The sequence below is a fragment of the Hemitrygon akajei genome, chromosome 9 (assembly GCF_048418815.1).
Source record: "Hemitrygon akajei chromosome 9, sHemAka1.3, whole genome shotgun sequence".
In the NCBI taxonomy this organism is placed as follows: domain Eukaryota; kingdom Metazoa; phylum Chordata; class Chondrichthyes; order Myliobatiformes; family Dasyatidae; genus Hemitrygon; species Hemitrygon akajei.
In genome coordinates this window covers 87442716-87467001 of record NC_133132.1, presented here as the reverse complement: position 1 = coordinate 87467001, position 24286 = coordinate 87442716, and the positions used below count along the sequence as shown (strand labels likewise).

The following is a 24286-nucleotide window of genomic DNA, read 5'->3' as shown; positions in this document are numbered from 1 at the left end:
AGACCATTCTCCCCTTCAAGTCTGCACTGTAATTTGACCACAGCTCATTTATTTTCCCTTTCAGCTCCATTTTCCTGCGTTCTCCCCAAAACCTTTGACACCCTTAATAATCAAGAAACTGTCAACCTCCACTTTAAATACAGCTTTTGGGAGTTAATTCACTCCCAAGAGAAGTTTGTTGCAGATGAGATGCAGCAATGCAAAAAAATAGTTGGTGCATTAATACGGCCTTTGAAAATGTCACATTGAGATTAGTTCTGTGTCAACCAATTGGTTAAAATCATGACCTGAGTGCCATTAAGGAGAAAATATATAACAGCGGGATGAATTCTGCAGTCAGTGAGGAAGGTGTTCTACTGCCATTCTTTCTTGGTGAATTCAAAAGTTTCAGTGAGTTTGAAAGTGATCATGTTCAGTAATTGATGCTGCTCCCTGCATTTCTCTTAGACTGGTTTTAGAGGAAGTGATATCCACCTTGTCTCTGATTAGGTAGATCCGCATTGCAATTTGGGAAGCAGCTGTTCAGCCACTGGAAGGAGACAGTTGAGAGGATTCTCATGATGACTTTCTATGTGATAGAAAGCAGCAAAACTTGTCAGTTGTTACAGAGACTGTTTCTTGTTCAAGAAAATGACAGTGACTATACTGGCTTCTTCCAAATGTGGATAATGAAGTTCTGGATCTGTAACTGAAGCTGTAATTGCTGAGCTTTAAAACATGAGTATGAAGACCATCTGCTCCAAAGCTTTATTTTTTGATTGGGATTGTAGTATGGCTTTGTTTTTGACTTATTATCAGTCAGGGCTGGTGGCAAGACTAAGACAACTCGGCTGATGCAGGTGCTCATGTTCAGGATGGTTATGACTGAGGTCATCTTTGAAGTGCTCCAATTGGTAGCGCTGACTTTGTCCTCTCACTCTCCGACTCTCAAGTTCACCTTACAGGAGGCAAGAGAGGAGATTGCTGGGATTTTCAGTCATAGTCAAAATTCCAGAAAACTGGAGAATAGCTATCATTGTCCTTTGTTTAAGAAATATATAAGGACAAACCACAATTATAGAGGGAAGTTTAGGCGGATGATTTATTCACTACTGGGAGGGAAATTTCTGGAGAAGATTCTTAGGTATAGGATTTACCTGCATTTGGAAAAGCAAAGACTTATTAGAGACAGTAAGCACGGCTTTGTGGATTTGTTAAGAGATTTTGAGAGATGATGGAAATGATTGATGAAGTAGGCCAGTAGATGTTCACAAAGAATTTAGTAAAGCATTTGACAAGGTGTCTCATGGTAGGCTGGTCCAGAGGATTAAATCATATGAGGTCTACAGCAAGTTAAACACAATATGGTCACCACACAGAGAGTGGTGGTGGAAGCATGATTTTCTGATTGGATATCTCCAGCCAATAGTGCTTTGCAAGGATCAGTGCTAGGACCTCAATAAGTGATGTAAATGAAAACGTACACAGTCAGATTACTAAATTTGCAGACAATATGAACAATGGTGGAACTGTGATAATGAGGAAGGTTGTCAAAGGACATAGCAGGGTAGAGATTGAAATGTCATACTAGTTTAATCAGGACACATCTGAAGTGATGCATTTTCTTGGTAAAATACAAGAGGAAAGTATAGAGTAAATGGCAGGATCCTGAAGAGCACTGTTGTTTAGCGTAAACTTGTGGTGCAAGTTTATAGTGGCAACACAAATGGTTAGAGTAATAAAGAAGGCTTGCCTTTATTGGATGGGGCATTGAGTTGAAAAGTTGGGAGTCATTTTACAGGTGTATAAAATTATTGTTTGGCCATATTTTGTATTGCGTGTCCACTTCTTCATTCAATGAGGTGTGGAAAGCTCTGGATAGATAAGGTACAGAAGAGGATCATCAGGATTTTGTCTGGATTGGAGGGTATTAACTATAAGGAGAGGCTGGACAAACTTCGATTGTTTTCTCTGGAGTGTCAGGAGGCTGAGGGGAGATCTGATAGAAGTTTATGAGAAGCATGGTCAGGGTTGAAATATCAAATAGTAAAGGGCAAAGATTTAAGGCAAGATGAGGTAAGTTCAATGGAACTATGTAGGACATGTTTTGTCTTAAACATAGATTGGTCAGGTCCTGGAAGGTGCTGCCATGGGAGGTGGTAGAAGCATACAAGGGCAATACATAAGGTATCAAGACAGATGCATGCCAAGCAGGGGATAGGGGAAATGCAGCCAGATGGGGTTAGGTAGTTTGTCATTATGGCCAGCTCAGACTTGGCAGGCCAATGGGACTGTTCCCGTATTGTAATCTTCTCAGTTGGGTGGAAGATTCAACGTTTCAGGTGCAGATGGCTTTGACAATGGTTAAGGACCTGCAGATATCATAGCTGTCAGGAAGATTGCCGGGATCCTTTTACTTTTTGTCACCCATGATCTTAATTTAGCTCATAGGATTTCTGCCAGATCTCTAGGTTCAGATGCCTAGAACTGTTCTGTGGCCTTGAGGAATGGTGATGTTTCCAATAAGGAGCATTATACATTTACTTTTAGTTAGCCCCTCAATCTTAATTATTCTCATCAGACCAGTACTTGTTCTTGTTGGTACAAAAGCCAAGAGACTTTATTGGTTGCCGAACACAGTAAACTTCAGGGAAGCCCATGTTTTGTGGCTATGCTGTGTCATCAGCTTGCTTTGAGCTGCTGTCTGATATTTGAAAACACAAAAATACAACTGCAGATGCTGTGGATCAAAGAATACGTACACAACGCTGGAAGAACTCAGCAGGTCAGGCAGCATCCGTGAGGCATTCTCACGGATGCTGCCTGTCCTGCTGAGTTCTTCCAGCGTTGTGTACGTATGTCTGACATTTATCTAGCTTTGTGTGATCCTTGAGTGTTTTTTGCAGCAATATTTCTGTTTAGTTAGTAGTTAGTCCAGCACTCACAGTAGCTATCATGACGTGGATGATACAAACATTCTTGCAGTCTCTCATTGGAACAGTGATACAGTATAACAAGTGCCAGCCCTTGCACTGGAGTGTGGCCTGAAATTTAGTCCTCGACTCTCTGATGAGAAAGGAGGTTGGTTACAACATGACTGTGCTCCAAGCATTTCATCAGGGCAATGGCCCTGCTGACATTGGCTTTTCCAATTCCCTCCTTGCTGATCACACCTTACACTTTTTCCCAACCTCCTGCTGAAATCACCTAGGAGCATCAGCTTGCATTCTTCCGGGATATGGACTAAGGTTTTTCCAGAATCCGAGTGAAGACCCTGCTTGGTTTCATTTGTAGCTTCCAAGGTTGTGGTCATGTGCAAATTACCTGAGTGTGTTGGTTCTGCGTTAAAGTGAGCTAAAGGGTTGTGAAGTAATCACTAATGACATGGGGAAACAAGCAATCTGCTGTAGGAACTCATGAGGTTGAGGACAACTTCAGAAACACCTGAGGACAAAGGAAATGTTGCTATTTTGTGTTGGAACCCTGCATCAGGGCAACAATGGGAGATGCTGATAGGTAGGTCTTGGTCATTCATCATGGGAAAGTTCACTCCATGAAAATATTACTCCCCTGGTTGGCCCTTCAGTAGAAAGTGCCTTGTTCTTTAATTGGACATAACCTGCAAATTGCCTATTATTTCAGATAGCAGTGTCAATGTCAAAGTGACACCTTATTTCCTGAGCAGTGTTCAGATCTATTACAGTTAGGACTGTCCATGGTGGTTCTGATGTTACAGTATTCAAACTTCATACAATGGAGTAGAAATTGGCTGTTTTTGTTTTCCTATAGCGTGGGGTTGCCATTGCACACAAACTACTACATGGACTTGGTAGAGCGAAGTTTTGATCCCAGTAGTAAAGGAAAACAATTCATTCTTTGTGAAAATGACTTGGAACATCTTAAATTTAAATTAATTTATGATCTTGTTCTAATGTTTCAGTTTAGCTGCTTCTGCTTCAGCAGAAATACTTCCAGCAATAATAGTAGTTGTCCTTTTCTGGAATCATGCTGGTAAATTTATGGCTTCTGATGCTGGAGTGATGTTGCACAACAACCTTGCACTGAACGTCACTAAGACAAAAGAGCTGACTATGGACTTAAGGAAGGGTAAGATGAAGGAACAATTTCCAATCCTCATAGAGGGATCAGAAGTGGAGAGAGTAAGCAGTTTTAAGTGCCTGAGTGTCAAGATCTCTGAGGACCTAACCTGGTTCCAACATATCGAGCAGTTATAAAGAAGGCAGGACAGTGTCTGTACTTCATTAGGAGTTTGAAGAGATTTGGTATGTCAACAAATACACTCAAAAACGTCTTTAGATGTACTGCGAAGAGCATTCTGACAGGCTGATTCACTGTCTGGTATAGGGTGTTGGGGGGGGGGGGGGGGTAGCTACTACACAGGGCCAAAGAGGCTGCAGAGGGTTGTAAATTTAGTCAGTTCCATCTTGGCTACTAGCCTACAAAGTACCCAGGATATCTTCAAGGAGCAGTGTCTCAGAAAGGCAGTGTCCATTGTTAAGGACTTCCAGCACCCAAGGAATGCCCTTTTCTCATTGTTACCATCATGTAGGAGATACAGAAGCCTGAAGGCACACACTCAGCGACTTAGGAACAGCTTCTTCCCCTCTGCCATCTGATTCCTAAATTGAACCTTTGAACACTATCTCACTTTTTAAATATGTATTATTTCTGGGGTTTTTTTTGCATGATTTTTAATCTATTCAATATACATATACTGTAATAGATTTACTTATTTATTATTACTATTATTATTTCTTCTTCTAGATTATGTATTGCATTGAACTGCTGCTGCTAAGTTAACAAATTTCACGACAGATGCCGGTGATAATAAACCCGATTCTGATTCTCTTCATAATGGTTCTCCCAGAATGACCCAGTTAAGGTTTTCTTTGGACTTGAGACCACTACAAACAGTAAAATACACCCTGTAAAATTCTTAGCATTTTAATTGTTTTAAGTCTACCTCCTTTCCAGATTTAACCTGGTATGCCCCAATGATCCTCTACTGGCTTTCTGAGATCAGTTAGAATCTAGCATTTCTAAACAAGTTAAAGCTCAATTTTAATTGTCTCTCAACCACACATGAACACCCATGAATACAGCCAAATGAAATAGCATTTCTCTGGGGCCAAGGTGCAAAACAAAGTACCAACAGCCATACATAACACAAGTCATAGAAAACACAAGAAACATAGAAAACCTACAGCACAATAAAGACCCTTCAGCCCACAAAGTTGTGTCGAACATGTCCCTACCTTAGGAATTACTAGGCTTACCTATAGCCCTCTATTTTCCTAAGCTCCATGTACCAATCCAAAAGTCTCTTAAAAGAACCTATCATATTCGCCTCCACCACCGTTGCCAGCAGCCTATTCCATGCACTCACCACTCTCTGTGTAAAAAAAAACTTACCCCTGACATCTCCTCTGTACCTACTCCCCAGCACCTTAAACCTGTGTCCTCTTGTGGCAGCCATTTCAGCCCTGGGAAAAAGCCTCTGACTATCCACACGATCAATGCCTCTCATCATCTTATAATTGAATTGAATTGACTTTATTTCTTACATCCTTCACATACATGAGGAGTTAAAATCCTCACATTACGTCTCCGTCTAAATGTGCAATATGCAACCATAGAAATTTATAATAAATAGAACAGTTAATGTAACATAGAAATACACTCAGATCAGCGTGAGTTTATCAGTCTGATGGCTTGGTGGAAGAAGCTGTCCTGTAACCTGTTAGTCCTGGCTTTTATGCTGTGATACCATTTCCTCGATGGTAGCAGTTGGAATAGATTGCGGTTAGGGTGATCTGGGTCCCCAGTGATCCTTCAGGACCTTTTCTCACACCTGTCTTTGTAAATGTCTGGAGCCATGGGAAGTTCACAACTACAGATGCGCTGGGCAGTCAGCACCACTCTGCAGGATCCTACAATTACCGGAAGTACAGTTCCTATACCAGGCAGTGAAACAGCCAGTCAGGATGCTCTCAATTGTGCCCCTGTAAAAAGTTCTTAGGATTTGGGGGCTCACACCAAACTTCCTCAACCATCTGAGGTGGAAGGGGCGCTGTTGTGCCTTTTTCACCACACAGCTGGTGTGTACAGACCACGTGAGGTCCTCGGTGATGTGGATGCCGAGGAACTTGAAGCTGTTTACCCTCTCAACCCCAGATCCATTGATGTCAGTAGGGGTTAGCCCGTCTCCAGTCCTCCTGTAATCCACAACCAGCTCCTTTGTTTTTGCAACATTGAAGGAGAGGTTATTTTCTTGACACCATTGTGTCAGGGAGATGACTTCTTTCCTGTAGGCTACCTTGTTATCGTTTGAGATTAGGCCAATGAATGCAGTGTTGTCAGCAAATTTAATTAGCAGATTAGAGCTCTGGGTGGTGACACAGTCATGGGTATACAGAGAGTAAAGGAGGGGACTTAGTACACAGCCCTGAGGGACTCCTGTGTTGAGAGTCAGAGGGTTGGAGGTAAGGAAGCCCACTCTTACCACTTGCCAGTGATCTGACAGGAAGTCCAGGATCTAGCTGCACAAGGCAGGGTCATGGCCAAGGTCTTTGAGCTCCCTGTCGAGCCTGGGTGGAATTATTGTGTTGAATGCTGAACTGTAGTCCAAGAACAGCATTCTCACATAAGCATCCTTCTTCTCCAGATTATAAGGATGATATGTAGAGCTGTGGCTATTGTGTCATCTGTCAATTGGTTGTGTTGGTAGGCAAATTGTAGGGTGTCCAGGTGTGATAGTGGTAAACATACAATCACGAAAAAATATAGCCCAAGTCCCTGAGTGTTATGTCCTGTAGATTGATGGTGCACGGGATGTTGTCAGCAAGAGCAAGCCCGATTGTCGGACGTTAGTGCAGCTGCAGGCCAACACAATCCAGTTTGTCTTTCACTGAGCGAACCTGAAGAGCAGCACCAACAGGAGGGAACAGCCCCCAACCTAGCATGTAGACCACACATCACCTCTGGTGTCTTCTCTCTTGGACAGCTGCAACAAGTGACCCCACAGCATAAGAGCCTAGTCCTTGCTACAGCTGAGGCCACACAATTCCCCCACTGTAGGTCTCAGCAATGAACCAATACCAGACTGGAAGTATTCTACATTACTAATGCCCAATAAGGTCTTGCGATCACAAGAAAAAAGTCCAAAACAATCACTCGCACTGTTTGTTAGACTGCACACTGTCTCCGCTCAATTAATCCAACACCTTCCTGTAGCAGGCAGCAACGTAGTCTGCACCAACTCCTCTGCTATTGAACAATTCGCTGATGGGGTAGACCTGCAGTACTTGATGTTCTTAATATGCTGCAGTGTCTTACGGTCGTAAAAATGATGTAAAAGATGTACAATTACACCTTTGTTCATCCTGTCCCCTTGCAGGTAAGACAACACAATTCTATTGGCTTTATTACATTAATCAAGAACTCTTATTCTTGCTGTTGTTCATCTACTGATGGCTTTTTTTGACTTACTATCCCAAGTCCTAATAACTATAGTGGTCTCAGGACTAATAAAGGCACAAAAGGAACGAAGGGATGATGCATTTATGTAAAACCATAGAAGGTCATTCTGGAAGTACCATGTAGTGTTAAGAGTGCTTCATAATGAAAAAGAGAATGAAGAGTAAAGAATTACTTTGTAGATTTACTTGAAAGCCAGCTCAAATGCAATTTATGAACTCAAGTAAATTACTCAAGCCAAGTTGATTTGCCAAGCACACACAAGAATTAAAAACCCCCAAGATTAATGTGGAATTGCTGGAAGCTACTCTGAAAATTTTGAGAAGTTCATTTTTTGAATTTTTATTCTGTTTGAAAAGTAATTGATATAAAACATTAGCTTTGTTTCCTTCTCCACAATGTTGCCTGACCTGCTGAATGTCCACAGTAATTACTGTTTTTTTCTCTTGTCTTGCCCCCACACCAATTGAACTTCCTGTTCCTTTGGTTTGAGATCACTCATTTATTATCATTGCCTCCCTCCACTCATTGCTGTCATCTAAACTCCTCTCCCACCTGAAATAGTCTCCTGTAGCATAATATTGTGGTCAGATTTCCCATTCCCTTTGCTTGGATTCATATACACAGAAAGGGTAGACGCTGGACAAAACTTGCAACACCACATGGTAGGTACTGACTTACTTATATTAATCTGATGCTGGACACTGTCCACACTCAGATTTCTACCTCATGTCATCCTTTACATCAAAGATACTTCTATTCCTCATCTATCTTGCCTGTCCTTGTATAAATGAGCAAAAATGAGCTTTGCTTAAAGTGCACACAAACTAGTTCTACACAGTTTTGCCAACATACTGTGGCTTCAAATTAAAGTTATGAGATAGCACAACCATATTCCCATCTCCTCATTGTGCCCCAGTCCAGATGACTTTGTAACCTTTGCCAGACACCTGTTTGACATTTCTTTTCCCTTCTTCTATTGGGCAGAAGATACAAAGGCTTGGAAGTGTGTAATACCAGGCTCAAGGACACTTCTCTCCCACTATTATAAGATGATTAAATAATTCCTGAGTATGATAATTTGACTTTTGATCTCCCAATGTACTGTCGCTATTATTTTGCATCTTATTGTTTAACTACACAGCACTTTTTCTGTAGCTGTTCCACTTTATACTGCACTGTTATTGTTTTACCTTCTATTTCAATACACTGTGTAATGATCTGACCTGTATGAACAATATGCAAGACAAGCTTTTTACAATATCTCAGTCCATATGACAATAATAAAGCACTTCTCAATTTATGTTGGGGTCCTCTCCAAATCATATTCTCCAGTTCCTTTCCTTTAGAGATGCCTGTGAAATTCAGAGTTCTCCATAATCAATTAGACATTTCAGAAGTGTCACCATGCCCTAATCTGGAGAAGCTCCATTGTCTCAAAGGCTTGCAGACTGTAATGTCTGTAGAGGCAGATAGCATGGCAGGACTAGGACCAATGGTGAGAATTTCAAAACAGGAATTGATGTAATGCAGAGCAGTGTTGGGCAACAAGCACAGAGGGATGGATGAATGAAATACAGTTACAATAGAGTTTAGAAAAGCTCCATTTTATGCAGAGTTCAGACTTGCTCAGAAGTCTGAAGGATGCAGGTTGCTCAGAAGATTTGGAAACTGCTTGGAAGAAAGGAAGCAGGTGGTGGAGAGAATGCAATCCCATGTTTAGGGTGATGTAATGCCAAATGTCATTGTCAAGGAGTCATTGTATTATGTATCCAATTTTAATTCCTTTGGAAGTCTTTAAGGTTGTCTACTGTGAAAACTATTATCTGGTTCTGAATCTGTGATGCCAGTATTGACAAAAGAGAATGATATGACGACTGTTACAGTTGAGGCTTTGGGTGTAGAGAAATCTCCTCCATTGATTGTCTGATGGTAAAATTTGATTCACAAAGACTGAAGGGACCAGTAAAACAGTATAAAGTGAACGTAGCAGAACACTTGAGTTGAATTGTCAAATAGTCTTGTGTCCAGCCACTTCTACAGTATCTCAGACTACCTGCTGCATAAACTTTCACCCTCTATCACTGATTGATGATTAGGTCAATACTCTTGCTTCAGTGCTCCATGGTTTCCCATCCTCATATCCTCTACAGATTTTAACATCAACTGCCTGAAGGGTAGCCCAGGCAAATTTACCCATTGTTCTTGCTGACTTATATAGATCTAGCTTCTAACTTCAGTCTTAAAATGGCTGAAGTTGACTTCATCAACTTTGCCTCCAACTTCCAACCTGCCCTCAAATTTACCTGGTCCATTTCCAACACCTCCCTCCCCTTTCTCGATCTCTGTTTCCATCTCTAGAGAGAACTTATTTACTCTATCTTTTACAAACTCACTGATTCTCACAGCTAACTGGACTATAACTCTTCCCACCCTGTCACCTCTAAAAATGCCATCCCCTTCTTTCAGCTCCTCCGTCTTCACCACATCTGTTCTCAGGATGAGGCATTACATTTTCAAAACTCACGAGATGTCCTCCTTCTTCAAAGAAAGGGACTTTCCTTCCTCCACTATCAACGATGTTCTGACCTGTATCTCTTCCATTTCATGCACGTCTGGCCTCACCCATTTCTCCCACCACCCAACCAGGAATAGGGTTCATCTTGTTCCAGTAGCCTCTGTTTCCAGCATGTACGTAAATCTTCATAAATTCTGCCATTCCCAGCAGGATCCCACCACTAAGCAAGTCTTTCCTTCTGCTCTCCCACTCCCCCCCCACCCCAATTTCTGCTTTCCACAGGGATTGGTCCCTATGTGACTCCCATGTCCATTCATCCCTCTCCACTAATCTCCCTCCCGGTACTTAATCTTGCAAGTGAAACAAGTGCCATACCTGCCCCTACACCACCTCCCTCACCGCCCTTCAGGGCTCCAAACAGTCCTTCCTGATGAGGCGATTTTTCACCTGAAAGTCTGTTGGGGTCATTACTGTATCCAGTGCTCCAGGTGTGGTCTCTTGTATATCAGTGAGACCCAATGTAGAAGGGTTGCCGAGCACCCAAGCTCAGTCCGCCATAAATAGTGGGATCTCCCGGTGGCCACACACCTCAATTCTACTTCCCATTCAGTCATATGAGTCCATGACCTCCTCCACTAACATGACGAAGCCACACTCAGGTTGGAAGAGCAACACCTTATATTCTGTCTGGGTAGCCTCCATCCTGATGGAATGAATATCGATTTCGCGAACCTGCAGTAATTCCAACCCCCCCCCCCCCCACTCCCCTTCACCATTCCCATTTCCCTCTCTCACCTCATCTCTGTATCTGCCATCACTTGCCTCTGGTGCTCCTTCCCCTTCTTCCATGGTGTTCTACTCTCTTCTAGCAGATTCCACCTTCTCCAGCCCATTATCTCTTTCACCAATCAGCTTCCTGGTCTTCTACTTCACCCCCTCCCTGTCTCCCAGTTTCACCCATCATCTTGTACTTCTTCCTCCCCACCTTCTTGCTCTGACTTCTCATCATTTTTTTCCAGTCCTGATGAAGGGTCTCAGCCTGAAGCTTTGACTGTTTATTCTTTTCTTTAGATGCTGCCTGGCCTACTGAGTTCCTCTAGCTATTTGTGTGTGTTCCTTAAAATGACTACCTTTGTCTTCAACCCTCTTTGTGGTTCAGCCACCACTGACTCTCTCTCTACACTTAACAGTTCCAGTCTCTTGGCAATGCTTGAACTGAATTGCCTCTCTCCAGTAGCTGGGTCCTCAGCTGCCAAGGCCCTGAGCTCTAGGGGCGTGCCTGTTAACCATGCTGCTTCTGCCTCTTCAGCCCTTTTACAATGCTTCATAACCCTCACGCTTTGACTAAGGTTTTAACCCTTAAATCTTCTCAAATAAGTTGATGTTCAGTGCTTGTTCAGTTACACTCCTGTAAAGTACATTATTGTATTCTTCGGTGCTAAAGGTGTTAAAGCATAGGAAGCTGCTGAAATTAGTGAAAAGGGCAAATAGATGGCAAAGAAAATTTCACTTTGGTAGTGATAAATTTTGGTCAGAAGAATGAAACCAGAAAATATCAGATGATTCTAAATAAGGTGTGGGAGTAGAGTTTCCCAGATACATATTTAGAAATAGTTCAAAGAACTGAGGAAAGTGATAACATTGCTAAAAGATCAAGGAGAAGCTTAGGAGGATTAATGGTGCCTAACGGTGACTCCTTTGCTTGCATCTTCAGAAGCAGCTCTATTTCCATCTTTAATATCTCTATTTTTCCCTTTCAGGGTTCTTTTGAAGACCCTGACCTGGAGTTATATGCTGACTACGGTTCTTTGTAGGAATGGGACCTGCTCTCGGCACACCAAAGGTTCGGCTAAGAGCTTCGCTCACCTTTGAAGGACCGAGATTTTGTGGCTTTGGGGTTGAGGGGAATCGAAGGTCGGTGCCTCTGCAGGATATCGGTGTGTTGTTGGAGGTGAAAGATCTCTGGCTGTGTGCCCAGAGACCCGAGATCTTTGGGCACAGAGCTTGGAAAAAGCACCACAACAGACTTTTAACATTGTAAACCAGCAAGTTGCTTGTTATGTCTCCCCTCTCATTGTGAAATGGAGATACCCCTTTCTCCCTTATTAGGGAGAGAGAACGAGCCTGTGGTGGGTTGAATATCAGGTGAACAAGTAGTCTTTGGGATAAATGCAAATCTGTGTCTTTGCTCACGCTTGAATGCTCGGTGGCGGGTGCTGATGCTTTTTTATGCCAGTGGGGGAGAGAGGGCATTGCTGCTTGTTGCCGCATACGTACGGGAGCTAGGGGACTTTGGGGTTCTAACATTTAACTGTCATTCATACTTTGGGGGCACTCCTCTGTTTTTATGGATGGTTGCGAAGAACAAGCCCTTCAGGATGTATATTTCTCTGACATAAAATGTGCCTCTGAAACCTTTGAAGCCTCTCAGGATCTGTTGCTTTAGAGACAAAGCATAGAGATAAAATATAAAGCTGATTATGAGGAAGCTTTCAATGAGTAATCAAAAATAAAATGAATTGCCACTTTGAAAATCAGGTTAATCATAACAAACATTTGAATCAGGGAAAGATAACTATAATCATTCAACATTAACAGAAGGAATCTAAACTGCTGCATTTTCCCACAGTCTGTTTCTTCATATCTTGCTCCAGCTCAAAGAATAAAATAAAAGTTAGGGTCCTGTCTTTGGCAACTGTTTCTGAGGCCTTTGAAAAGAAAGAAACTGATGACCCTTGTCATCAATGATGACAACTCAGTGAGCAGCATCAATTTTCCAAAGCCATTCAGTTCAGAGACACAATGGGAGAAAGCGGAGAGGAAGCATGGAGCATAACACAAGAAGAGTTGCATTCCAAACCACAGGGATGAACTTTAGACTGTATGAACTTGAAAAGAGAATATTAATTGATAAAGTTGCTGATGTGGGGTGAGGTGTAGGAACAGGGAGCTGGGACCTAAAGCAGCATAGATCATCCTAGCATCAGCTGATATCTCTGTATGGACATGTCGTCCTCCTGCCATAATTGCTCACACTATCAGTGCCGCTGCAGACAAACAGACCATTTTCTTCCTGTTTCTTATTTTCTCACCTTTTCTCCTTAAGGTGCTGACTCCAGTTTCAGAACAGGTCCAAGGGTACTGGGCACCCTCCAGTACCTCGGTCATTTGGTCATTCTTCATGTGTGAGCCTAGGCAGTGAGCACAGACAGTCAATGTTGGCAGACTATTTGAATGGGGGAGGCATCATGGCCGACTACGATCCTCTCCTTATTTAAATCCATACACATGCAACTTCCACCAAATCATTGGACGCTGATGAATAGAAAGACATATTTCCAATAGGCCTCAAGTCCAGAGGAATTCTGCATTGATTGCGAGCAGAGTCTAAAATGTTCTGGGTTTATAGTTCCAGTGTCCAGGCTTGAGATGGCTGAAACAGGTACTCTCTAACATGGATTGTAATTCTGCAGGTCAGAATGATAGAATACAGGAGCAGGTCATTCAGCTCAAAGTGTATGTCCTGTCTTAGAATAAAGTCATGAAATGAGTTTTGCACCCCTCGCCTGATCACTTACCCCTCTTGACTCCCAAGTTTTCTTCTCAGCTCTATACCATAATCACCCCTCATAGCCCACAACTCCTTCAAGTGTTTTCTATTCAGATATTTATCCAATTCATAAATTAAATATATTTGCTTCTACCGTCCTATCTTATCTTAGAACATGATGGCGCTTCATGTTCTGAGAGAAGGTGATTGTCCTGAGGGAACATAATATCTGCCATATGAATACAAGTCTATGTTTCCCTCCTTTGGACAGTGCTTTACAGATTTCTGGAAACAAAACCCTATTGGAGCTTATTCCCTTAAGTGTGTGGCCCCTGATCTTGAGAACTATTAAAGACTTGGAATAGCATCACAATGAATTTAATATGGCACAGTAGCTTTGCGGGAGGGTTATCAGATCTGGCATTGACAAAAAGCTTTGCCAAAAGATCAAAGGAGAAAAAGCAAGGCAGCAAGCAGGGAAGTTTGAGGATGCGTTTCAGGAGGTTTAAAGCTTGACCAAATAAAGGCACAGCCAGCAATTAAGGAGTGATTACATTCAAAGTTCAGAATCACAGGAGTGCAGATATCCTGGCAGGAGCTAATGCTAATCTGAAGTATAGAGATATTGAAGAAGCCCATTTGGAGGGATGTCCATTTTAAGCATAAGACGCTGCTTTACTGGAAATCAATGTATATCACCAAGAATGGGTGGTGTAGAGGATGATGGGATTTGTCAATGAACCAAAAGTGAGTTAGGATGCAGCTGAAATGTCTGAGGTGATTTGAGGATAACTTGTAAAACATGTGCAATTTAGTCACTGATTTCCAAAATTTCAGCAGCCTGCTCGACCAGAACCTAAACGATGGATATGGTTAAAGTCCTCCCCAAATAATAACACTTTCATGATTACTTCCTTAGTGTTCACCTTGGAATTAGAGGGTTAGAACAATACAGCACAAGCACAGGCCCTTCAGCCACCATGTCCAGGCCTTTCTTCATCATTGTGAGACGGAGTTTACCCAGTTTACCCTTAAAGACAACTTCACTGAAGAAATTAAAACAATCTGCTGGAAAACTTAGCATTTCAGGCAGTATCTGTGTAAAGAGAAACAATCAATGTTTCAGGTTGCAATTCTTCATCAGAATTGGAAAAGAGGTGTTTTAGTAGTTGAGAAGATAGTGGAGGATTGGAAAGAACATGCAGAATGTCTGCAATTGCATGAGTCAACATGGCTTAATGGTATAATTTATCAGAATTCTGGTCAAGATGGTTCTGAGCTGTGGTCTCTACTATGGTTGTGACTTAGACTTACTGTTTTTTATAGGTCTGTAGGGGTGATTTGGGGAACAGAAAGGGGAGATAGGGGTCAGATCAGGATATAGGGTTAGGGATATGGGAAGATAGAGGTCAGGCTTGAATCTAGGCCTCTGCTTTACACTCAAAGGTCAGCGATCACATGAACAAAGACATAGTGATGGATACTGAGCCAGCCCAGCAAGTACAATAGACAAAAAGCAACAGGGATGAGGGCTAGTAACGAGCAACCCCCCACCCCCCAGGTCAGTGAGACCCCACAAGATCAGTGGGATTGGAGTTCTGTGCAGGCAGGAGGTATGCAGGCTGGCGACTCCCTAAATATGCAAATCAGCAAGTCTGAAGTTCGAAGCCTGGAGTGCAGGGTACTGCCATCAGTGAGTCCAGAGTTTGAGGCTTGAGTTCAGGATCCTACGATCAGCGAGTCCTGAGGTCGATACCGAAGATTGAAGCCTAGAAGGTGATTGGAAGTCTGGAAGTCAAGGCCGACAGCCAAAGTCCTGGTACTGTGTGTCCACTGGGAAGGTTTGAAGCCGGTGTCTGCATGTCCAGAGGCTGGAGGCCAGAGGCCCTGCCCTTTCTGGCTTTGAAGAACTGCCTGTGTGTGTGTGAGTGGGTGCGTGGGTGAATGGGAGGGAGGAAAGGGGCTTTTTTTTTGCTGTTGTTCTGCTAAACAATGTGGGCATACTATGTTTGCGTTGGAATATATGGTAAACTTATGGGCTGTCCTGAGCACATTCTTATGTGTATTGGTTGCACATTTGCACATTGGTTGCAAATGACACATTTTACAAAACTATGTTTTGATGTACATGTGATAAATAAATCTGAATCCGATTCTGAACATCAAGCATTGTAGTAAGTGTAATGCCACAATGATAAGGTAATTGTGATAAGTGTAATGATAAGGTGATGGGATCTGACCAGCAAGCAAGTCTGGTCTGCCAAGAAGCTTTAAGATGAACATGTTTTTATAAAGGAAAATCATTCATGAACAAACGTAGTGTGCATTGAATGAAAGAAAATCAGCGATTTCTAGAGGACGTCAGATAAGATTATTGCAGAAATTAAAAACCCATGGAACATAGAAAGCTTTGTACAGGGGAGGTCATGTTTTCCAAATTTAATAGAATTTTTGAGGAAATGGATGTGTTTGTTCACTTCAGTAAAGGTTTTGCCAAAGCTGATCCAGAAGATTAAGGCTTCATGGAGATTTGGTAGATTGGATTCAAAATTAGCTTGGACATGCACTATTCTAATTGAAGACTGTGATCAGTGATGTTCTACAAGAATCAATGCTAAAACCTTTATTTATTGTGGTAAATAAATGATCTGCATGAAAATGTAGATGCCCCAGTCAGTAAGTTTTAGATACCACAAAAACTGGAGGAGTTATGGAGAAAGTTGTTAAAGAATACAGCAGGATAAAGACCATTTGGAGATATGGGTGGTGAAATGGCAGGTGGAGTTTCATCCAGATGAGTGAGAGGTATTACACTTTAGGAGGAGAAATTTAAGGCAAAGGTATACAGTACATGACAGGACCATTAGAAGCATTGTTGTACAGAGGGAACTTGGCATCCAAGTCCATAGCTCCCAGAAAATGGTAAGACAAGTATACAGAGTAGTAAAGAAGGCATATAGAATACAGTATATGGCTTTATCAGTTGGGGTGCTGAGTAGAAAAATCAATAAGGCATATAAAGCTTTGTCCAGGCCACATCTGGAGTATTGTGTATATACGTGGTTGCCACATTACAAGAGAGATGTGAAGGCTTTTGAGGGGGTGCAGAATAGACTCACCAGCATGTTGGCTGCATAAGAGAATATTGGCTGTAAGGGGAAGTTGGATAAACTTGGATTTCTTTCTCTGGAGCATCAGATGTTAATACAGGTTCATAAAATTAATAGACATGCTAGGTAGAAGAAGTCTTGTTTCCAGGGTAGAAACATCAAACACTGGAGGATGTAGCTTTAAGTTGAGAGTTGAAAAATTTAAAGGAAATTTAAGATGCAAGAGGCAGGGGAGGTGGTGGAAGCAGATACAATAGCAAAGTTTAAAAGGCAATTAGACAAAGACATGACCTGGCAGGGAAGTGAAGGATATAGATGGCGTGCAGGCAAACATGCAGTTAAATTGGCACCATGGTCTGCGCAGCTGCCATTAAAGTGCAGTATTTGGTGGGGCAAGAAGAGCAGACTGGGGAGCTGCAAAGGAACAGTACCTTCGAAATGCTGAAAGTGGTGGGGAACAAGATGTGTCTGATGGACTCCTGTTGGAGATGGCGGAAATTGCAGAGAATAATCCTTTGAATGAAGTGAGGTGGAAGGTGAGGACCAGGGGGACTCTTCTTGCTCTGTTCAGGAGGAGAGAGTGAGACCAGAGCTATGAGAAACAGAAGCATTATAGTCAAGTCTGTGTCAACTAAGGTTCTGTCAAAGAGTCTTTGAATATTAACTCCCCTTCTCTCTTTACAGATGCTGCCTACCTCATTTCTGACAAAATACAATGCCTATTAAAAGTATTCACCCCCACCCAGAAGTTTTCACGTTTTATTATTTTATAACATTGCAGTGGATTTAATTTGGCTTTTTTGACACTGATCAACAGAATAATACTCTTTCATGTCAAAGTGAAAACAAACAGAAGATAATTGATTGCATATTTACTCACCCCCTTCAAGTTCAAGTCAGTATTTAGTAGAAGAGCCTTTGGCAGCCTCAAGTCTACGTGGATAGGCCTTTATCATCTTTGCACATCTGGTCACTGCATTAGGTTTACCTCCAGGATTTCCTTGTATTTTGCTGCATTTATTTTACCCTCTACCTTCACAAGCCTTCAGGGCCTGCTGCAGTGAAACATGCCTACAGCATGATTCAGCCACCACCATGCTTTACAGTAGGGATGGTGTGTTTTTGTTGATGTGTGGTGTTTGGCTTACACCAAACAGAACATTCGTCTGATGGCCAAAAAGCTCAATTTTAGTTTCATCAGACCATAGAACCTTCTTCCAGGCTGACTTCAGAGTCTCCCACAGGCCTTCTGGCAAATTCTAGCCGAGATTTCATGTGAGTTTTTTTTCAACAGTGGCTTTCTCTTTGCTGTTCTCTCATAAAGCTACAACTGGTGAAGCACCTGGGCAACAGTTGTTGTATGCAACAGTCTCTCCCACCTCAGCCACTGAAGCTTGTAACTCCTCCACAGTTGTCATAGGTCAAGGCCTCCCTCACTAGTCTCCTTCTTGCATAGTCACTCAGTTTTTGAAGACGGTCTGCTCTAGGCAGATTTACAGCTGTGCCATATTCTTTCCACGTCCTGATGATTGACTTAACTGTACTCCAAGGGATACTCGATGACTTGGAAATTTTCTTGTATCTATCTCCTGACTTGTGCTTTCAATAACCTTTTTGCAGAGTTGCTTGAGGTGTTCTTTTGTTTCATGGTGTAGTTTTTGCCAAGATAATGACTCACCAGCAGTTGGACCTTCTAGATACAGGTGTATTTTTACTACAATTAATTGAAACAGCTTATCTACACACACACAGTGATCTCTATTTAACTTCTAAACCCAATGGCTGCATCAGTGTTGATTTGATGTGTAATATTAAAGGAGGTGAATATTTATGCAATCAATTATTTTGTGTTTTATATTTGTAATTAATATAGATCATGTGGTAAAGATCTGTTTTCACTTTGACACAGAAGTCTTTTTCTGTGATTCAATGTTGTAAAACAATAAAACATGAAAACTTTCAAAGGGGGTGAATACTTTTATAGGCACTATATATTGACAGGTTCAGTGAATAAGCAAAAATCTGACCAAGAGAGCTCAAGAGGAAGCAAAGTTCCTCCTGGTTGGCTTATTCAGAAAGTCAGGAGGCATGCGATCCAGGGAAACTTGGCTGTATGGATTCAGAATTAGCTTGCTCACTGAAAGCAGAGGAAGGTAGTAGATGGGGCATATTTTGCCTGGAAATCAGTGACTGCAGGGATCTGTTCTGGGACCCTGCTCTTTGTGACTTTTATAATGACTTGGATGACGAAGTGGAAGGGTGAATTAGTAAATGTGCAAATGAGTTGAAGTTTGGTGGTGTTGTGAATAGTGCAGAAAGTTGTCAGGGGTTACAACAGGACGTTTTATTAGATGCAGAGCTGGACTGAGTAGTGGCAGATGGAAGTGGGTAGGAGGCATACATAGAATGGACAGCCAGGGACTTTTTCCCAGGATGGAAATGGCTAAAACAAAGAGGTATAATTTTAAGGTGACTGGAGGAATGTATAAGGGGAAATGTCAGAGGTCTTTTTTTTTGTAGAGAGTGGTGGGTGTGTGAAATGTGTTGCCAGAGGTAATAGCTGAGGCAGATACATTAGGAGCATTTAAGATCCTCTTGGATAGGCACATAGATGAAAGAAAAAAGGAGTACTACGTGGGACGGAAGGGTTAAGTTAATCTTAGAGTAAGTTAGAAGGGTAGGTAGGTTAGAATAGGTTTCTTGATTAGTCAGGGCATCAAAAGTTATGAGAAGAAGGCAGGAGTATGGGGTTAAGAAGGATAATAAATCAGCTATAATGAAATGACAGAGCAGCCTCGATGGGTTGAATGGCCTAATTCTGCTCCTATGTCTTATGGCTTAAATAGTCGGCTGAAGGGCCTTTACTGTGCTCGACTGTTCTAAGTTGTTAGAGTTTAGGATTTGGGATGTCATGTTAGACAGGATTTGCAGTATTATGTATCATGCTAAGGTCTACACCAGACCTTAGGAAGATAATGGTAAAATTAGAAAGAGTGCAGAAGAGCTTCACCAGGATGTTGCCTACAATGGAGGATGCAGTAAAAGGAGAGCTTGGATAAGGTGGGGTTATTCTCATTGTAACATCAGAGGCCAAGGGTGACCTTATAGAGGATTATAAGATTATGAGGGAGTCAGTGTATTTTTCTCAGCTCAGGGATGTCTACAACAAGAGGACACTAGTTTATGTGAGGGGAGAGAAATTTACAGGTGATCCAAGGCGTAAACTTTTCAGAGGGTGATGAATATCTGGAATGAACTGCAAGTGGAGGAGATACAATTATAATGTTGAAAAGATATTTTGTCAGGAATGGGTGGGAAAGGCATAGAAGGACACAGACCTAATGCAGGCAAATGGGATCAGCTTATGTAGACACCATGGTCGGCATGGATGAGATGGGATGAACTGGCCTATTCCTGTGCTGTACTTTTCAATTATTCTATTTGAAATTATCCACAATGACAGAAATGGTGAAAAAAAGTGTTGTCTAAATAGTGAGAGACTGCAGAGCTTTGAGATGCAAGGGGATCTGGGTGAGTGTCCCATTGGATGATTTGCAGAAGGCTAACAGGCAGTGACAGCAAGTAATGAAGAGAGTTAGCAGAATATTATTTGTTATTGTGAGGGGAGCAAGGGTACAAGGTTATATTTTAATGATACAAGGCACTGGTGATATTGGTTAACATTGGTCTCATGGATACAGGCCATCCAGCCCAACTCATCTATATTGACCCTTCTATATTATTTCCATCACTTGGTCCATAGCCTTTTAGCCCAAATGGCTCACTTTTTGAATGCTATTAACCATTAAGTTTCAACCACTCTCAGGCAGTGTATTTCAGGTACTTACAACTCTCTGGGTGAAGAAGATCTGCCTCATATTCCCCATTATCCTGAACCTATATCTTTTGTTTTATCTTCCTCAGACAGGCTAAACTTTTATCCACTGAAGTTAAGAAATGTGAAAGGGGACAATTGAAATGTACAAGATAATGAGGGCCTGTAGGGAGTGGAAGTATCTTCTTTTGTGAAAATCTGAAACTAGAGGGGTCTCTGTATAAAAGAAACAACAGGTTACCCATTTAAGACAGAGAAGATGCAAGTCTTTGAAACTCTTTTCCTTAAAGCACAGTAGAAAAAGTATTCGAATATTTTTAATGCAGTGGTAGAGAAATATATATTAAGCAAGAGGAGAAAGATTCCATGGATAGAGAGGAATTCAGGGCTGAAGCTACATTTAGATTAGCCATGATCTTATTAAGTAAGCTTTAGCCACCTACTCCTACTTATAATGCCTATGTTTGTTCACTAGTAATGCCTGACTTGCTGAGCATTTTCTGCAGTTTTTGTTTTATTGTATATTTCCTGTAATTGCTAGGCAATGCATCTCATAGTTTCAGGATGACTCTTCCTAGGCTTCAGAGCAGTGAGGGAAGTAATTCACAACTTGACTATCACTGCTAAGGATGAGGAATTTGGTACAGCGGGCCATAGACCCAGACTGACAGACATATATTAAGATGCCTGGGGCAATGGCAGGTTTGCTTAAAAGCCAGTGCATAGTGTTTTGGAGCATGGAGGGAGTCCAAACTCTAACTTGGATGTTACAAAGTAATATTAGCATTGACTGAGTCAAGTAAGCTTGAAGACCTCTAATAGCAGACTTAATTTCCATCATGTGATGAGGGAGTCTTGTTGGGAATTTTGTGATATTATTGAACATTCCATGTCATATCTGTCCAAATGCATTTGTCTGTTACAGCACTGGAAGAGACACAGGTTTCATTTCCAGAGTTAGGATATCTATGATCATGTACTATTAACTGAGATTACACTGGCAACAACTCTCTTCCTTCAATGCAATAACACTACCATTCACCCCTAAGTTCCTCTCTACATTACATACCTTTCTCAGCTGGGCACATACTACCATCCCTTCATCACTCCTGGACTTCCTTATCCAAAACCACTACGAGAATACTATCACAACAAGGACTGTATTGATTCATGAACAAGATCAATCAGGAAATGGTACAAAGTGTGCTCACCGTCTCAGGACAAGTAAGAAGACTTTGTCATATCTAATCCATTCTGCAACTCTGATAACATGAGACAAATCACACCACTGTGATTTCCCATTATTTTGGTGATAAATCCCATAAAACCATCAGCAATGGATGGTTGGGCACACTATCAAACCATTTGGTATAAGCAGTCATTACGGAGAGTACTGGCAATGTTACTTGGCAATCAAGTAAGGTGAAGCAACAACAGAAAAATAAAGGTGTGACAACATTGATGAACTGTTTGAAACTTTAAGTTTCTTCCCCCAAGCAGTTAATCAGATCAACCATTCTACTTTGCCCCCTCCCCATCCCGTCTATTGCCTCAGTCACTGCACTGCACTGTAAACACTTTACACCACTTTTTATAATGCTGTTTACATTGTAAATACATGCTGGTACTTATGCAGACTTTATTCCATATCTGTACTTCTAACTTTATTTTTATATAATTCTTTATTCTTTATAATTGTTGAATGTGTTGTTCTTGTTGCATATAGCACCAACACACTACAGCAAATTCCTAATACATGTAAATGTATATGCTGAATAAATTTGATGGTTGATACTAAGTGGGAGATGTTACAGCACTCCTGATTATGTCACCAAATCTAGCTTGTGGCATATCAGCCAGAAGTTCCTTCAACAACTCAAAGTGTGTTCTTTAGTAAATGATGTCTACGTTGCATGAATGCTGCTCTTAAGACAAAATGGTGCAGATAGCTCTTCTTTTCTTTAGCAAGATGTAGCATGGAGTCTCATTAGAAAGGAATGTAGTGCCCATATGCCCTTATTTCTCCTTGAACCTGTAGTTTAATCTAGCAAAACTTGTTGTGCAACATCACTAAATTACTCCTTTACCAATTTCCAAATTTCAAATCATGAATTTGAGAAGGCAATATTCCTTATGAAATAAAGTCATTTTATGGTTGAATGCACAGTCTAAAGGACACCATCATAACAACTAAAGAACACAAAATAATATCCAAGTTCAGCACCATACACTGAGCACTGTGTTTCTGTGTCAGGTTCATCTGATAATATACTTACCTTGCATTACATATTTAAACACACCTTTTTACCCCTCATTTTCTGTCATTAAAATAAGTAATATTCCATAATGGCCAGAAGGCTGAACTGGATGGCAAGAAGCAGTTCTTCATCTATATGGGCTGGGGCTTTGGTTCCTATGCCAGCTGAAATTATTAATTAAACCCTGTGTAAAATGACTTTTTCTTTATGCTACTTCAGAGATAAGGTCTGACTTGGTATTCACTTTGCTACCCTTGGATTGTTACATAGAGCACTTAAGACATTGTTGAACTTGAATATAATTCTGCTCTGTACATAAATCATGTAAGACTTCCCTTCTGTGTTACTTAACCAATAGTTCATATAGTGGCCTTACTTAACATTATGTGCAAGCTCTTAAAAAAATTAAACATTATAAATCACAATTTGACTGTTCATACCCTTTGATGATGAGATGGGAAATGGTAATGCAAGGATGCACATAAATGAACACTCACCAGTCTGGCTGAGCTGTGACGTGCTCCTGCTCCTCCTCGACAAGCCGACAATGGCCACCATTTTTGCACCCAAGCTCGATCTTCGTTTCTTGCCCCCTGTTCCTACTGTTCCCACAGCAGTATCCGACTGACTGCCGTCGTTATTGTCCAGACTATACATCTCCTCACTTACACTTGTGCTCTTCAAAATATTTCTCCCTGATGTCCCCATTTGCCTGCTTTGCATTTTAGAGGTAAATGCACTTTTTTTCCACAACCAGTTTCACCATGGGAGAACATGAAAAGGGAAGAAAACACAGTGAAAAGTAAATTTGCACACTGTCTTAAATCATTACTGATAACGAAGAAAAAGCTTTCACATTTCAATTGCTCTATCCAACTGCAGCATCTCCTATTAGAATAATTTAGTGAGCTTTAACTGAAATGCTTTGTTTTCAAGCCAAACTGGTAATAAAACTGGAATGTACATTAAACAGTGGTTTTTAAAAGAAGCAGGAACTTCCCTGTATGGTTCTAAGTCACACAGACTGCAGGTTCTAGCCCAAATCACAATGAATTGGTTGGTCAGTAGCACTGTCAGGATATTAAAAGTGCAAAATGAGTCATAATTTCTGCTCCATTCCATGATAAATTAAGTCCAATGGAGAATGAGTTGATGGGTGAGATTGGGGGTTGTGATATTCCTTTTGTTGTACAAAATCCCAAGAGCTAGCCTAGACCTGAAATTATCAACAGCATGTTAGAACTGAACAGGATCTTGGTCACGAAGAATTATGGTAATGGAGATTCCCAGTGATAATTAACTTTGATTAGTTTGTATTCATGTCTGTATGTGATTTTGTTCCTTATTTGGAGACCAATAGGAGAGATTACTTGCCATGTACATTGAACCCTGTATTCAAGTATTAAGGAACAATGGAACAGAAAAAATTATTTGACAGAGCACTGAGTTTTACACATCTGACAGAATGAAAACTGACAAAATGCCAACTGTGCTTCATTACTAAAACAGTATAGTCCAGACATTGCAAAAATTTAAGAT

The 24286-nt window shown here is 41.3% G+C and overlaps 1 protein-coding gene across 7 annotated transcripts in view; it reads right to left on the bottom strand.

Moving 5' to 3' along the window:
- Positions 1 to 24286, bottom strand: part of rims1a (regulating synaptic membrane exocytosis 1a) — a 549448-nt gene that overhangs the window by 51668 nt on the left and 473494 nt on the right. For 4 of the 7 annotated variants that reach the window (XM_073056477.1, XM_073056478.1, XM_073056479.1 and 1 more), the window contains 3 exons: positions 23245 to 23486; positions 17086 to 17217; positions 13087 to 13185 (listed from right to left, as the gene is read on the bottom strand). In XM_073056477.1, the coding sequence (XP_072912578.1) occupies positions 13087 to 13185; positions 17086 to 17217; positions 23245 to 23486 (473 nt within the window). The remainder of the gene's footprint in view (positions 1 to 13086; positions 13186 to 17085; positions 17218 to 23244; positions 23487 to 24286) is intronic. The other 3 variants (XM_073056481.1, XM_073056482.1, XM_073056484.1) reach the window with 2 other exon arrangements.